General features: G+C 45.5%; 1 protein-coding gene across 10 annotated transcripts in view; it reads left to right on the top strand.

The window, feature by feature from the left end:
- Positions 1-15,187, top strand: part of LMO7 (LIM domain 7) — a 195,668-nt gene that overhangs the window by 167,580 nt on the left and 12,901 nt on the right. For 9 of the 10 annotated variants that reach the window (XM_077343966.1, XM_077343965.1, XM_077343964.1 and 6 more), the window contains 6 exons: positions 3,303-3,328; positions 4,012-4,116; positions 8,321-8,413; positions 10,484-11,037; positions 13,223-13,276; positions 15,133-15,185. In XM_077343966.1, coding sequence (XP_077200081.1) covers positions 3,303-3,328; positions 4,012-4,116; positions 8,321-8,413; positions 10,484-11,037; positions 13,223-13,276; positions 15,133-15,185 — 885 coding nt within the window. The remainder of the gene's footprint in view (positions 1-3,302; positions 3,329-4,011; positions 4,117-8,320; positions 8,414-10,483; positions 11,038-13,222; positions 13,277-15,132; positions 15,186-15,187) is intronic. The other variant, XM_077343961.1, reaches the window with a different exon arrangement.

Genomic DNA, 15,187 nt, shown 5'->3' with positions numbered 1-15,187 from the left:
CTCACGCACTGTTCACTTTCCCTTCAATAATTGGAGTCATGTGCTTCCTTTCTCTCTTTCAGTACTTTTCCTGCATATGGAATCTGTTGATGTGGTGATTAAGATGGCACTTGTAGTTATACCCTCTTTATGCATTACTGAATGTCTGCTTTCCTCAGAACATATGCATCCTTTGTATCGGTGTTCTTAAATATGTTTCAAGATTGACGTTGCCTTTTGTTCCTGCTAGAACCTTGTTTTATCCTAGTGAAATTCAGCTATATACCAAACGAAATGGATTATGTTTTCTGCCTTAAAAAAAAAAATCCCCGCTGCTTGGACTGTAGTAAAATAAAGATAAACCGGAAACTCGCTAGCATAATCCTCCGATATGCCGTACTGTGTAGACAGCAGAGTATTTATCATGCTTTACAAAGTCTAGGTAGTGATACATTTTCAAGTCTTCAAGATAGAATCATAGAATCATAGAGTTGGAAGGGATCTCCTGGGTCATCTGGTCCAACCCCCTGCACTATGCAGGACACTCACAACCCTATTGCTCATCCACTGTAACCTGCCACCCCCTTGAGCCTTCACAGAATCATGGTTCCAAATAACAGTACAGCTCATAATGAGGCATACTGGAAAGAGAACTTCACGATGTTCGGTCTTTTGGGATGATCGGTGGATTGCGTAACTGCTGCGCATTTGTTTCTCAAAAAGTTGGCTCATTCAGGCTACCTTGTCTCTGCATTCAAACAAAAATACATTTCTGGGGAAAAGAATTCTGTCTTTGGGGAGGATTGCCATGTGTTCACCAATGGTGGGTAACCCCTGACCTCAGCCCCAACGCCCCCTCCCTTCAATAAACTGAGGAGCAGGAAGAAAAGTGGGCAGAAAATGGCCTCCATGGTGATGCTCTAGGAATTTCCCTATATCTCTTTGCTCTTACCATAATAATCCCAAGAAAATTCCTAGAGCATCACCTGGAAGTGACATCATGTCCACCGCAAAGTCCATCCTGTCTTCAAGATTTCCCAGCATTTGTCAAGAGACTCCAGTCATCTTTATCTGTGGGATGTTCGTTGCTATTTTGATTGCTGGGAAGAAATGCTTTTATAGCTACACTTTAAATTTACCGTTAGTGAAAAGATTAGGGACAAGTGAACTTTTGTTGGTTTTTCCTGCTGTTATTGTAAAATGCAAACTGAGTACAATGCAGCACAAAAGAAGTGACTAGAGCACCTTCCCCCATCAGGTGCATATTTATGCTATTGGCATTCCATAAAAAGACTTGCAGGAAAGCCAGATAAGTTACAGTGCAATTGGGGAATGCTTGAACTGCTTATTTGAAAGATGCCTTGGTGTTCAGCCCATTTCTTTCTTACGATGTTCTTCAGATGACACCTGAAAAGTGGATAATGCATGCCCCTCTAATGTCTTTTCTCAGCAGAACAAAGAGCGTAAAGCATTTTTATAAGTAGAAAGGAGTTGTCATTGTTGATGATTCGAATCTTTAAAAAGAATAAAGGTGCACAGACTTTCAAATACCGTGTGTGGGATAGTAATGCTCTTAATTGATAGAACTGGCTGTGTATTGGTTACAGCGGCATGTCAGGTGATTGGGGACAAGCGCTTGTATATTTTTAGCCGATTGTGGGCAGAGAAGTGCCAACCTTCACAAGGAGCATAGAAGTCCCCCACAATTTCAACAGGCAACAGAGATCAGTTCTCCTGGAGAAAATGGCTGCTTTTGAGGGGGAACTCTAATAGCATTATGCACCACTGAGGTTCCCAGACTCCTCTCCAAAAATCTCCTGGAATTTCCCAACCCAGATTTGGCACCAATACTTGGAGCCGGGGGGGGGGGAGATGTGGAGTTGTTCTAGCCAATAAGCAGATTCCAGAGATCCGGTGAGAGCAGATCAGTCTTAGTGCCAGTAGAGAAGGTTCCTGTGGTTGAGTAAAACAGGAGACGCATCCTGTATCCCACAGCTCAGGTGTATGCGCTCTGCTCCAGCCCTTCCAGTCTCATCCCTTCCAGAGGAAAGTGCACAGGGGGGCTCGCATTTCCTGTTGCATTTCCTCTTGGCTGGACGTTTTACTTCTGACCAGGCAATAGTTCTTATCATTTTGGTGTTACTGTGGTCCCAAGCATAGCTGGGAACACCTGATTGCTGGCTCCCACTTGTACATCCTTTCTTGTCCTGGCCCTGGAACCCTTACCGTTTGTATAGCTTCAGGCAAGCGAGGCCTAGGAAGAATCACAGAACCAGGAAGTGTGGCCTCAGCCTCAACTATGCTCTGTTGCTGGCCCTCCAGAGGAAATGGCTGGCCACTGTGTGAGATAGGATGGTGGACTAGATGGACCCTCACTGGTCCGATGCAGCAGGGCTCTTCTTACTTTCAAATGGAGGCTTCAGTCTTTCTGCCCTTTGGTTGGCAATCCAGACGAACTAGTTAACTGTTGTGTAAGACAGTATGTTAGACTAGAAGAACAACTCATCTGATCCAGCAGAACTCTTCATAGGTTCTTATATTCTTTTTTTAAAAATGCAGCAGCTAAGAACGTCTTTCATATATGTATAAATGTATATTTTAAGTCTGCCTCACCCTTCCAGTAGCTCAAGGTGGCTTTCAGTACCCATGAAATCAAACAATCCAATCCAATTCTAAACAAAGCTTTTTTGTAAAGGACAGGAAGGATAACCATCACTATCCAAATTTCAACCAAACAAAGGGCTGGCCACCTCTAGGTCGGGCCTAGAGATCTCCTGCTATTAAAATAGACATCCAGATGACAAGATCAGTCCCACTGGAGAAAATGGCTACTTTGGAGAGGGAACTCTATGGCACTGTACCCTGCTGAGGTCCCTTCCCAAATCCAGCCCTTGCCAGGGGTTACGGCCCTCTTCCCCAATATCTCCAGGTATTTTCCAGCCCAGTACTGGCAATTCTAGCATTGTTTTCAGGAATATAGACTTTCAAGAGTTGGGAGTACTGAACTCCTGTTGAAATTTTTTTTCTTTATGAAACCCAGGAGAGTTTCTTCCTGATCATGGTAGCTGATGTTCCTGGAGTTACTGGGGTGGGGGTGAAATCTGTGGTGAAAATGTAACATGTGGACAAGGCTGAGGTAAAGTCTTTGATTTCACGTGACTCAAATCTTTCTTTTTCTGAGGGTAATTGATGAGTCCTCGGCACCCAAAGAGAAATTTTGCCCAGGACAATGCTTAATGTGTAAACAGTGTTCTCCATCTTACATTAATACACATCCTTTTCTCTTTGTTGTTGCTTCTTCCTCACCACTTCAAATTCGACAGGAGGCTCAGAACCTGCAATACTTGACGTGAGTATTTGGTTATTGAAATGATGGTGACGACCAGAGCTTATGACCAAACCGTTTATTGGCACTTACCTTTGTAGGAAGTAATTTTATTGTTGCCTATCTAGGGATTCTCAATTATTTCTCTTGCTTCCAACATGCCAACAGGGCTGTGCATTTTCCGGAAGGGGATCTGAGTGGAGCTTAATCTATCTGTCAGCTCTGCTTTTCCCCTTCAACCCACCCCTAGGGCACATCTTCTCAACCACCCTCTGACTCAGTTTTCAGCTCAGCTGGGAAATAGCAACCAAGACAAAGGTCACCAGCATTCCTAGAGGGGTTTGGAGATCTCTTGGAATTACAACCAATCTCCTGACTAGGACCTCTTACCCCTGGATAAACTGGCCAAATTGGAAGGGAACTCTGTGACATTATTCCCCCCTGAGGTTCCCCCCCCCTTCTCAAACTCCATCCTCCCCTGGCTTTGTCCCCAGGCCTCCAGGAATTCCCCAATCCAGAGCTGGCAACCCTAAACTGGAAAGCAACAGGAATCCCTTCCCCACTTCTGGTTGCTGATTTCCAGAAAATAGCCTTCAGAAATCCATGTCCCCATGTTGAACGCCTAGCTTCTTGCCTGAAAGTATTTATTTAATAATTTTGCAGATTCTTGATCTGTGTGTACATCTCATCTGCCTTTGCTGTTACAGCTTCCAGTTCCACCCATTAGTGCTTCTAGCCGCTGGGCTTGGGATCAAGAGAAAGAAAGGAAGAGACAGGAAAAATGGCAGGCAGAACAGGACCGCCTGCTGCAGGTGAGTGCTTTGTGGCCTGTCACTCCCAGAAGCTGCTGAGCTGCCTTGGGATCTTAGGCCTCCAAGCAGAACTGACCAGCTGCTCTGTTGTCTGGGCTATCGACAGATAACCACTTGTAACCATTTTAAGGTGTAGTGAAAGGCTGCTTGGTTGCCAGACCTCAGTGGGTGAATCACTGGCTCATTTATAGACTGTGCTATAGGGTCTTAACCATGTTTATTCAGAAGTAAGTCCCGTATGGTTCAGTAAAGTATGGTTCAAGTAAAGATGCCTGGGACTGCAGCCCTCCTCATATTTTGAAGACTGAGTTCTTCCTAATGGAAAGCTTGGGCCCATTAGAGTTGCCAACTTCCAGGGGGAATCCTGGTGACCTCCCGCTGTTGCAGTTGCTCTTCAAACGACCAAGGTCATTTCCCCAAGAGAAAATGGCTGCTTTGGAGGGTGGAGTCTATGGCATTATGACCTTCTGATGTTCGAGCTGATGCCCCCAGTTCCCCATCCAGAGAGTAAAACTCCTTGTGGAAATCATACATATTCATCGTATTTGTGTCATGTTCCTGCATATCATGGCTGCTGCTCATGGACTAGAAATAAATAGTCATGAGCATTTGTGCGGGGAAAACCACATGGAAGTAGGGTTCCAGCCGCCTAGAAGAAGAAGAAGAAAAAGAAGAGTTGGTTCTTATATTCCACTTTTCTCTACCCAAAGGAGTCTCATACAGTCGCCTTCCCTTTCCTCTCCCCACAACAGACACCCTGTGAGGTAGGTGAGGCTGAGAGAGCCCTGATGTTACTGCTCAGTCAGAACAGCTTTATCAGTGCTGTGGCAAGGCCAAGGTTACCCAGCTGGCTGCATGTGGGGAAGCGTGGAATCAAACCCGGCTCCCCAAATTAGAAATCGGTGCTCCTAACCACTACACCAAGCTGGCTCTCCTAGTGGAGCCTGCAGTTGACCCAGAATTATATCTCCAGTCAACTAGGATCCATTCCTCTGAAGAAATGTCAGTTTCAGAGGGTGGGGTCTACAGTATCACACCCTTCCTGACCTCCCTTCTCTCCCTAAATGCTTCCAGCCCCCGAGGCTCTTTCCACAAATCTCGAATTGTGCGGTCTGGCAATGATGCATGGAAGTAGGGCTGCCAGGTCCCCGTGGGCCACTGGCAGGGGATGGGAGGTCACTAGAGTGGTCAAATCTGGTTTCATAACCCTGGACATTGTGGATGGAGCCTGGGGAGGACAGGAACCTCTGTGGGGTTCAGTGCCATAAAATCCACCCTCCAAAGCAGGGCTAGTCAAACTGCGGCCCTCCAGATGTCCATGGACTACAATTTCCATGAGCCATTGCTGGCAGGGGCTCATGGGAATTGTAGTCCATGGACATCTGGAGGGGCACAGTTTGACTACCCCCGCTCCAAAGCATCCACTTTCTCCAGGGGAACTGCTCACTGTAGTCTGGAGATAAGTTGTCATTCTGGGGTCTCCCCAGTTTTCGCTGTGGGACTAACCTCCCTATGTGGAAGTGAAAAAGTTAATAAGCTATAGCTTAATCATGGTGTTAGGAGAGGGGGAGTTAGGTGGAAAATTACATTAGAAGTTAAGGGGGGGAATTTTCTTGCTCGTTTTCTTTTATTCCTTCCTTTTTCATTTTAACACTCCCAAACGGAATCGCCCGCCCGAAGCCGTACCCCAAGCAGTGTACAAAACATAAAACGAGTCATGAGCGAAGCAATAACGAAAGTAGCCTGAAAATAAAACAATATGAGCATAACTAACCAGCAGCCACACCGTCCATAAATACACAGCCAGTTTTAGATAAAACTGCCTCCGCTTGCCAAATAGTCTTTCTGAGATCCGGTGGGTTATTTTATATCTGTGAAAGGTGATCCGTGCCGGTTGGGCAGAGGCCAGATGGAAATAAATTTGTTCTGGCTTGTGTTCTCTCAGCTCTTGCCTCTGTGTAAGAGGTGCTATGGATTGGGCCTTCTTTGCACTTAAGCAGGGATCCAGGCTACTATCAGAGACATTCTCCCCCCCCTCCCCACCTGCATTATCTGCATTATTTTCTGCATTATCCTATTGCATTTTCTCTACAAGCCTGTCAAGTGGCATTGCTCTGGTGTATGATTTCCCCCCAACACAGGAAAAACTGGCAAGAATAGGGGGAATTAACAAGAGGAGGCAGCTGCCACATAATGCCCTGAGATTCATTTAGTGGTTACTTTTTGATCCCTGACCAGTTGTTGAGGCTTATAGTATCTTTCAAGAGTGACAGATGTCCTCCCTACAATAAGCAAGTAACAGTCCAAAAGCTTTCAACATAAGTCAGGGAGCAAAAGGCTCCAAATTGCATTTTCACATTTTCCAGTGTCCAATATCCCATAAATTAGAACTGTCAAATGGTTGTACTGATGGTTTAGTTGAACTAGGGGTTACCAGTGTTCAGCTTATTGAGCCTCATAGGACATAAAGATGGAAAAGCTGATGAAAATTCACTAAATACATTGTGATTTTTCTGATCTCTGCACAGGAGAGTGAATTTACTTCACAAAACTAATTTTGCTCTGCATGGTGAACTGCCTCTTTGGTGCTTTAAGCGTCTTTTAAGCTTTGTTTCTGAAAGAAGCTTTTCACCGATTCATTTCTCTCCTGCCTGTACAGATGCTATATAAGCCATGCAGAGAAGCTCCTTGGCTATGCAGATTAGTGACTGCATAAGAGAACAAAGCATGTCACTGAGTTTCTAATAGAGTGGAGTTGGCAAAACTACAGGGAGCAGGGGTATGAATTGTTCCATGAAGAAAGCATTGCAGCGTAGTTTTTCTGCAGACTATATTCAATGCAGAACAACGATTGTAGTATAATACAGCGGTCTAAACTTGTTGGCTCCATGCAAAATACCTCCAATACGTTATCTTACTACTGAGTAACCATGTCAAGCCTTAGAGGATACCAGTCTCCAGGTGGGACCTGGGGATCCCCTGGAATTACATCTAATCTCCAGACTACAGAAATCAGTTCCCCTGGAGGAGATGGCTGTTTTGGAAGGGCGGATATGTTGCATTGCTAGAGGTCCCTGTCCTCCCCAGGCTCCTCCCCCAAATATCCAGGAGTGTCCCTACCTAGAGCTGGCAATGGTAGCTAGTCCATAGTGCTGGAATTCTGATCCAGGCTTTGACATTGTTGAATCTGACAGCATTTAGAAATAAGCCTTAGTATAAATAAGCTTTTAGAAATAAACCATGGGGATCCTCCTCCCTCCCACCCATGTACGTAATTACTGAAGTGGAATTATTTCATTGTTTTTAAAATGTCGTCACCCGCCCTGAGCCTCCAGGGAAAGGCAGGCTAAAAATAATTGGTATTGTTTTTGTTATTACTATTTTTATTCGTACCATGCAAAGAGAAATGCTATGACCAGGCCTTTGTTGCTGGGGAAGCTGATTGGGTAACCGAGGGCCAGTTCTCTCTCTTAGCATCACCTACATCACAGGGCTGTTATGATGATAAAATGGAAGCAGGAAGGACAATGCATGTTACCCTCTACTTCCTGAAGGAAATATAGAATAAAAATGTAGTAAATACCAATACAAACCTCAGAGATAACTGTGATATAGTAATTCTAATGTGATAAGGATCCTGGCCCTAAAGAAATTCTCCTGGCCTCAACCAGAGCCAAGGCTGCCGGGTGGAATGAGCTGCCCAGGAACATCAGGACCCTGACCGAACTTAACACAGTCCTCAGGGCCTGTGAGACGGAGCTCTTCTACTGGGCCTGTGGTTGAGGCCAGCCAGGAAATTACACCTCCAGAAATTACCGGGCCTCCCCCCCCCTTCTTTCCAACTCCTTCCTCCATCTGCCATTTTGTCAATCAACTCACTCTTGGAATGGATTGTTGATGGTGACAGTTCAAATAATTCTTACTCCTTTTAATTGCGATTTTAAAGCTTATAGATTTTATTGCTGAATTGTTTCATTGCCTACAACGAATGCTTGCTGTTCACTGCCTTGCATAGAAACCGATTAAATAAATAAATAAGCAAGCAAGCTTTTGCTGAAATTGGGGGATACAATGTCCCCCAGCTCCTCAATTATGTGTTTCTTTTAATTGGTTCAAAAGAGATTACATTTCTGTTTGGGTATATTGCAAAGAAGAAAAGCTCGGCTAATTGTAACATACTGTTCTTTAAAAAAAAAAAAACTAGGAGAAATACCAACGTGAGCAGGAGAGGCTGAAGGAAGAATGGCTGAAAGCACAGCAAGAGGTGGAGAAGGAGAGCTCTCGATACTTAACAGAGGTGTGTCCTAAACCCTTTGTGCTTTGACCTTTCTTGGCTCTTTCCTGAAGCGAAAACCTCATTTTGCTTTCATGCTGAAAAGCAGGGCACAGAGTTCTGAAACAGGAAGTGCAGGCAGTTGGGCTGGCCAGGGACAAAGTCCAAATAGGAACCACATTGGCCAAATACGGCTTTGTATTAAGACCAAGTAAAAAATCACAGAGCAGTGGGAGCAGCTCTTCAGGTTTCACAGAACTCTTCTTCAGACTGCATGCTTTTTAAAAAAAAAATCATCTCTGGCAGGAGTGGGATAGAATCTTTAAAAGTGGCTCTTCAAGCAAACTCAGAGTAAAGGAAGCCCAAGTCCCATTTGCCGGTTCCAAGCAGAATTTTTCACACTCTTTGTAAAGGGTGGTCTGAGGGCCAGATTAGAAGTGACCCAGCAGTTGGGTCTAGATTCCCCTGGCCCAGCTCTCAACCCATAGGCTCATTTGACAATTACCTCCATAAAATGGAGAAGAGAATAACGTCTGCATTCTCATTTGGGGAGAAAGGCAGAGCTCTTGGAGTGAATAAATGCATTAAATTAAGAGCCCCAGGAGCCTGATTTGGATCAAGACTGTGGTGTGGTGGGTGGGTGAGGAGGGGCTAATGTTTCCAAACCCCACCTCTCCCACCCAATTAGCCATCTCAAAAGGGAAGAATGCTGGAAATTAATGCAATATGACTGCGTAGGGACATCAGGGATAATATTCTGGGTTTTGGGCAAAACTCTATGGTTAGAAGCTAATTCTATCATAGAGTTTTTGCCCCAAAACCAGAGTGTCTCCCCCCCATTTTCCTACATCACTGGTCATGTAGGCATGTTGCGTTAATTTCTGGCATTCCTCCCCACTCCCACTAAGAGCATCCCACTGGCAGCTCTGAGGGGCTCTAGCCTGCCCATCCAAGCTACTGTTGACATCAAAGGGCTAGTTTACAGATGGTCTGAGTATTTTTTACACTTCATAAGTAGTCATCAAATGTAGGGGGCTTTCCGCACTCCTTCAAAATTGCACAATGGTTACTAATTGAAAACGCTACAGTTTTGCCGTTATGCACAACGTCGTTGACAATCTGCAACACTCCTGAAACCAATCTGCAAAAAGCGCTTCGTTGTAGCACTTTCAGGGAAATCCCAAAAATCCCTTTCTTAAAGGGAAAGGGGCTGTTTGGGAGCATGATAACAGCCGCCCATTGGCTGCTTGACGGCCAGGGGTGGGACGAGCTTGGCAATAGCGCTTCCTGGCTAGCGATTTTTGCCGAGACCGGAAGCCTGTGGGAAACGATAGAAACGCAACTGGATTCCACTACAAAGGCAGGTATGCATAACGACGAATTCCACTATTTTAAATGGCGATTTTTCGTTCAGCAAACAATTTGCTACATGGATCCCGGTGCGGAAAGCCCATAGGAATTGACTGCATTTTGTTGGAGGTAAATAGTTTTGAATTGGCCATTAAGGTGGCTTGCGGGGGGAAAGTACCCTTGCATAGCAGGTGAGATCGGCTGAAGCTTGTAGCAGAAAGAACTAATATAAAGCCAATAAATGGACTGAAACTTAACACTCCAGAGCATTTTTGGCTGCCATCTGAAAAATAACAGCCCATCAATGGGCTAGTTTACACACAGCCTGAGTTTTTCTTACACTTCATGAGTAATCATCAAATGTAGGAATTGACTGGACTTTGTTGGAGGAAAATATGGATGTTCTAGTAGTAAGGTGTCTGACTCTTCTCATGTGTAAGTTGTTACTTGATGGTGCGGTCATTAAGTGATGGGCATGGCAGGAAGGATCAAGAAGATTCTTCAATTTGACTTATGAAGCTTATGTACCATAATAAAAACATACTATGGGGAGGGGCAGCCACCTTTCTTTCTCAGTTCCATCTGCGTTCCTCAATCCGTTGGCTCAAGCCCATACTATCAGCTGCATTCATCCTTCTTCTGGAACGCAGGTCAGTACTTTGGCTACCTCACACCGGAGCCCTTCCCCACAACTCAATATGTCCTATGTTGTCTGTGTCTCTAAACCATGTCCTCTTTCTCCAGGAACAGGCTGTATGGAAGTCAGATCCTCTCTCCGTAACTGCTCAAGAGCCACCAGCTTCCAGGTGGGGAACAAATGGAAATGGGACAGCTGACCATTATGGCACCAGCAACCAATGGGAAGGGGAAAGAGAGCAGTACAATAAGGAAGAAGAAGAAAGGAAGAGACTCCAGGAGGAGCAACGACTCCAGGAGGAGCAACGACTCCAGGAGGAGCGGAGACTCCAGGAGGAGCAAAGACTCCAGGAGGAGCAAAGGCTCCAGGAGGAGAGGAGACTCCGGGAGGAGCGGAGACTCCAAGAGGAGAGAAGACTCCAGGAGGAGCAAAGACTCCGGGAGGAGCGGCGACTCCAGGAGGAGAGAAGACTCCAGGAAGAAGCGGCTTTGCAGTTGGAGCAAGACAGGAAATTCCAGGAAGTGGAGCATGTTGAAGGGCACAATGGACAGGACCTTGCTTACTACGCCAAGGAGCCAAAGCACCAGGAAGAAGTGCAGCGGAAACTGCAGGTGGTGGAACAAGTCCGGGAAGTTCCGGCACAGAGACCCCAATATCCAAGGTGTGAATGACATGTTTCTTTTCTGCTTTTGTGCCACATAAATTTGGGAGGCTGTGTTTGAAACAATCCTTTTTTGTGCCAAAACCATACTTTAATTTTGGCACCTCTTTTATGTTTTCGGGTGGGGGATAAGTTTGCCGTATGAGGGGTTAGTTTTGACTAGAGAGGCGTTTGTGTCACAGGAGTGTCCTGTTCCTCCTGCACTTCTGTGGAAAGGCCACCAAGAAGTAGTTTTGTTCTGAGGAAGCCAGTTATGTCATTTTAAAGTGTTTAAGTCTCAAAGACATAACTTTTTTCCATGCATGAAATCTCTCTATCGACTTGGAGCTCTAATTCCCATCTGGAAAGTCATCTGGAGGAGAACTGAAATCATAATGATGCAGCAAAGTAACATGACAGTGAAACTTAGGAAATCCATTAATTAATCCACTCTAGTAGTGTAATTTGTAGTCTGCAAAGCAAGACATGCCTGTTGTATCAAGATGATGAATAAGCAGAGTGGCTTGAAGAACAAAAGAGCCTGGCTGGACCAGACCAGCAGGTCATCTAGTCCAGCATCCCGTCTCCCTCAATGGCCAACCACAGGCTGAGGCCTTCCCCTTAGCTTTCCTCCAGTCTGAGATTCAGAGGATTAGTGCCTTTAGATGTGGAGGTTTCCCTCAGTCACCAAGATGAGTAGCCATTGATAGACATTATCTATCTATCCATCTATCCATCTATCCATCCATCCATCTCTCTTTTAAAGCTGTTGATTCCTGCAGCCATCACTGCATCCTCTGGCAGCAATAGGATTGATTTAGATGTTGCCATGTAAATAGTCCCAGAGGAACGTACTGGTTGCCTACCAGGGCCTTAGTTGCTTGTGAATAGCCAGGATACATGCTAGAGATTGCACATGCTGTGGAAGAATCTCCCACTGTCACTGTTCACTGTGTGATAGTGTTGTGGTAGCCCTCACCTTGGACGCATGATGACTTAAAAATGACTTTAAAATGTCCCAAGTTGTTCTGGCAAGTGAATATTTCTGCAACAGGCTTTCCTTGCCTCTTCGGAAAGCAAGGTTTTTTCAGAAGGGGCCAGATAAATGAGAGTAAATTCCAAAATCCCTTTGCTACCTATTTTTACCCTCTTCACTGTTTATTCCAAGAATATTATTCTCCATATCACTGAAACTGTTCATCTCAATTGCACCATCTAGAACAGCCTTTTTATAGAATCATAGAATCATAGAGTTGGAAGGGGCCATACAGGCCATCTAGTCCAACCCCCTGCTCAACGCAGGATCAGCCCTAAGCATCCTAAAGCATCCAAGAAAAGTGTGTATCCAACCTTTGCTTGAAGACTGCCAGTGAGGGGGAGCTCACCACCTCCTTAGGCAGCCTGTTCCACTGCTGAACTACTCTGACTATGAAAATTTTTCAGTCTTTTCAATCTTTTGATTGTGGAGGAGCCCCTGAAATAATTTTTCAGGCTTCAAGGAGCCCTGGAAGTGGTGTCAGCTGACCACACCCCCCATGCCACACCCCTGGACGTGATATTACCACCTACACTAACAGGCAGGCTCGAGGATGACAGGGGGGAAGGGAAGACTAAAAATAATTTGTTGCCAGAAGTGGCTTAAAGTAGGTGTAGCCATGCAGGCTCCACCCCCTCCCATGTACGGTAACTACAAGAGAACTTGCATTTGGGAGGAGGGGAGGGAGAGCAATGGAAGCGGCTGGTTCCTTAGCTTGAGATCACATCCATTAAGGCAGGAGGGAAAAAGCTTTCTGGTTCCCAAGGATGCCCTCCACAGACCCCTTGTTGGGAATCCCTGATCTAGAAACTGCAAACATGCTGGCTTCTTAATAGAAGTCCAGGCCCATGTGCACTTGGGCTGTTCCTATAATGAATTGGGTTCAGATACCAGTTACCTCCTCTCTGCAAGTGCTAAAAACTTGGCATTGGACATAGCCATGGATAGTTAATGATCCTGTCGTAAATCATACAACAAACAACAGGTCTGACTTCCTGATCTGTCATTACCGTCTCTTACAGCTTCCTTTTTCTCAGATGCAAATCTGCTTCTGCCAGAATTTCTTGCTCAAAATGTAGGGGCCTCTTCTTCATATTACCGGCTTTTCCTGTGTTGCCAGCCCAATGGGTCCTGCCTATTTACTGAAACATGCATATTTATTTACTTTAGACATTATGATACATTGAGAAATTCTGAGCAACCAGGCGGCTTCAGTGCAGATAAGTAAGTATGCTGCCAAATTGGGGGTGGAGGAGGAGGTCAGTAATTAAGCTAATTTGGAATATGAAAATAAGGGATATTGCATGATCTCTCCCCATTTGGAATGGTCACCTGTTCAGGTTTTCTTTAACGGGTCATTTGTATAATTATGTCTCTGCATGGTGAAGGATACAGTCAACGGGGGTGAAGCGTTTGTTGGAGATTAGACTTCCTGTAGTTAAAACACACCCACACAAAGCCCAGTGACATTTAACATGCACTAATCTACCTTGGGGTAGTGCTTAAGAGCGGCAGCCTCTAATCTGGCAAGCCAGGTTTGATTCCCCACTCCTCCTCCGCATGCAGCCAGCTGGGGGACCTTGGGTCAATCACGGAGCTCTCAGAGCTCTCTCAGCCTCACCTACCTCACACAGTGTCTTTCATGGGGAGGGGAAGGGAAGTTCACCAAGTCTCCATTGGCCAGTTGACTACTGTGATGCCAGGGTATGATTTGGAGATGCTGAGCAGTCCACAAGTTACACCACCGCAATGATCGCATGATCACAGCTTCCCGTGTTCATGTGTGTGTGCGGAGTCAGACCACTGGTCTGCTCAGATCCACATTGTTTTCTCCAGCAATTCTCACCGTGGTGCCCCCAGCAGGAGTGATTTCAGGCACCAGAGCCAGTTTAAGGATTTGCAGGGCACTAGCAGCAGCCAGACTGGATGTGGAGAGCCACCCCCCACAGTGGAAAGGGGTGTCACTCAGAGTGTCCTTGAAAAGGGGAAAGGTGGAGAGGAGAGAAGCTATGGCCCTTATACATGTCGGAAGGCACCTTGGGGCCTCTGGAAGCATGGGGCCCATAGCTACATGGATTAACCAGCCCTGCACCCCAGATAAAACATGTATCTGTCAGTCTCTGCGTATCAGGAAGCCAAGTTTTATATATGCTTGAGTGAACCAAGCCTTGGTCCTTGCAAAAGGCTGTGGCGAACATTTCTGTTATGGGAGTGAAAAATCTTCCTTTCTCTCCATTGTGTCCCAGCCAGGTTTTGTCCAGGCATGGCTTCATAGTAACAGACTCCAAACTTGGCACTCAGGGTTGCCATTCTGGGGGGAAAGGAAGGTTTAGTACACCACTGACCCGAATCCAAATGTTCTTTTGACTGCAAGGAGTGCCTTGCTGGGATGGCAGCTGCCTTTCTCTCTCAGCTAAAGGTACAAAGGTTGGAGTTTCACTCCCCGAAAGGGACAATTCTAAATTGCAGTTTAACCAAAATTTGGTATTCTGGCTGGGGGAGAAATGTCCAGTTCACCAAAGAACCAGCACTCAGCCGTCACAGCAAGCTGCAGTTGACTCAGACTCAGAAGTTTCAAGTCAAGCTACGCATATATCCAACGAGGTGGGGTGAACCAAAGGACCCCATAAGCATGGCAACCAACTTTGTTCTGCTCAGCTCAATCACGGTTTGTTTATATCTTGCCATGATCTCTGAATGAGGCATGAACTAAGTCTAGGAGAGCAAACTGCATAAGCTGCTGAGATTTCCTTGTTGGAACCCATGGGTCATGTTAACTTTATATGCTTACCCCTGCCTTCTAACAGCCAGTATTTCACTTTGCCTGTGTCAATAAAGTGTTTGTGCTCCTTCCCCTGGTCCTTCTGTTGCTGCGTAGGCCTTTTTTTAAATTTGCAAATGCATCTGGCTTCATTTGAATGCTACTTGGCCTCAGAAGAGACCATGAGTCACAACTAACTTTCACCCAAAAGGCCCCAGATCTTTACTTTGTCCCGTTATTTCTATTGCAACCCATCACATTGATGGCATTTTAAAAATCTCCCGTGCTATACCTGTAATATGTCTTTGGTTCTTCCCAGAAGCAAATCCAGATCAACTCCTGACCTCGATGAACATCATACCAATAAGAATGGT

This window comes from Paroedura picta, chromosome 6 (assembly GCF_049243985.1).
Source record: "Paroedura picta isolate Pp20150507F chromosome 6, Ppicta_v3.0, whole genome shotgun sequence".
NCBI classification, from domain to species: Eukaryota; Metazoa; Chordata; class Lepidosauria; order Squamata; family Gekkonidae; genus Paroedura; species Paroedura picta.
Note: the sequence above shows the minus strand (reverse complement) of the source record. Positions and strands in the feature narration are given on the sequence as shown.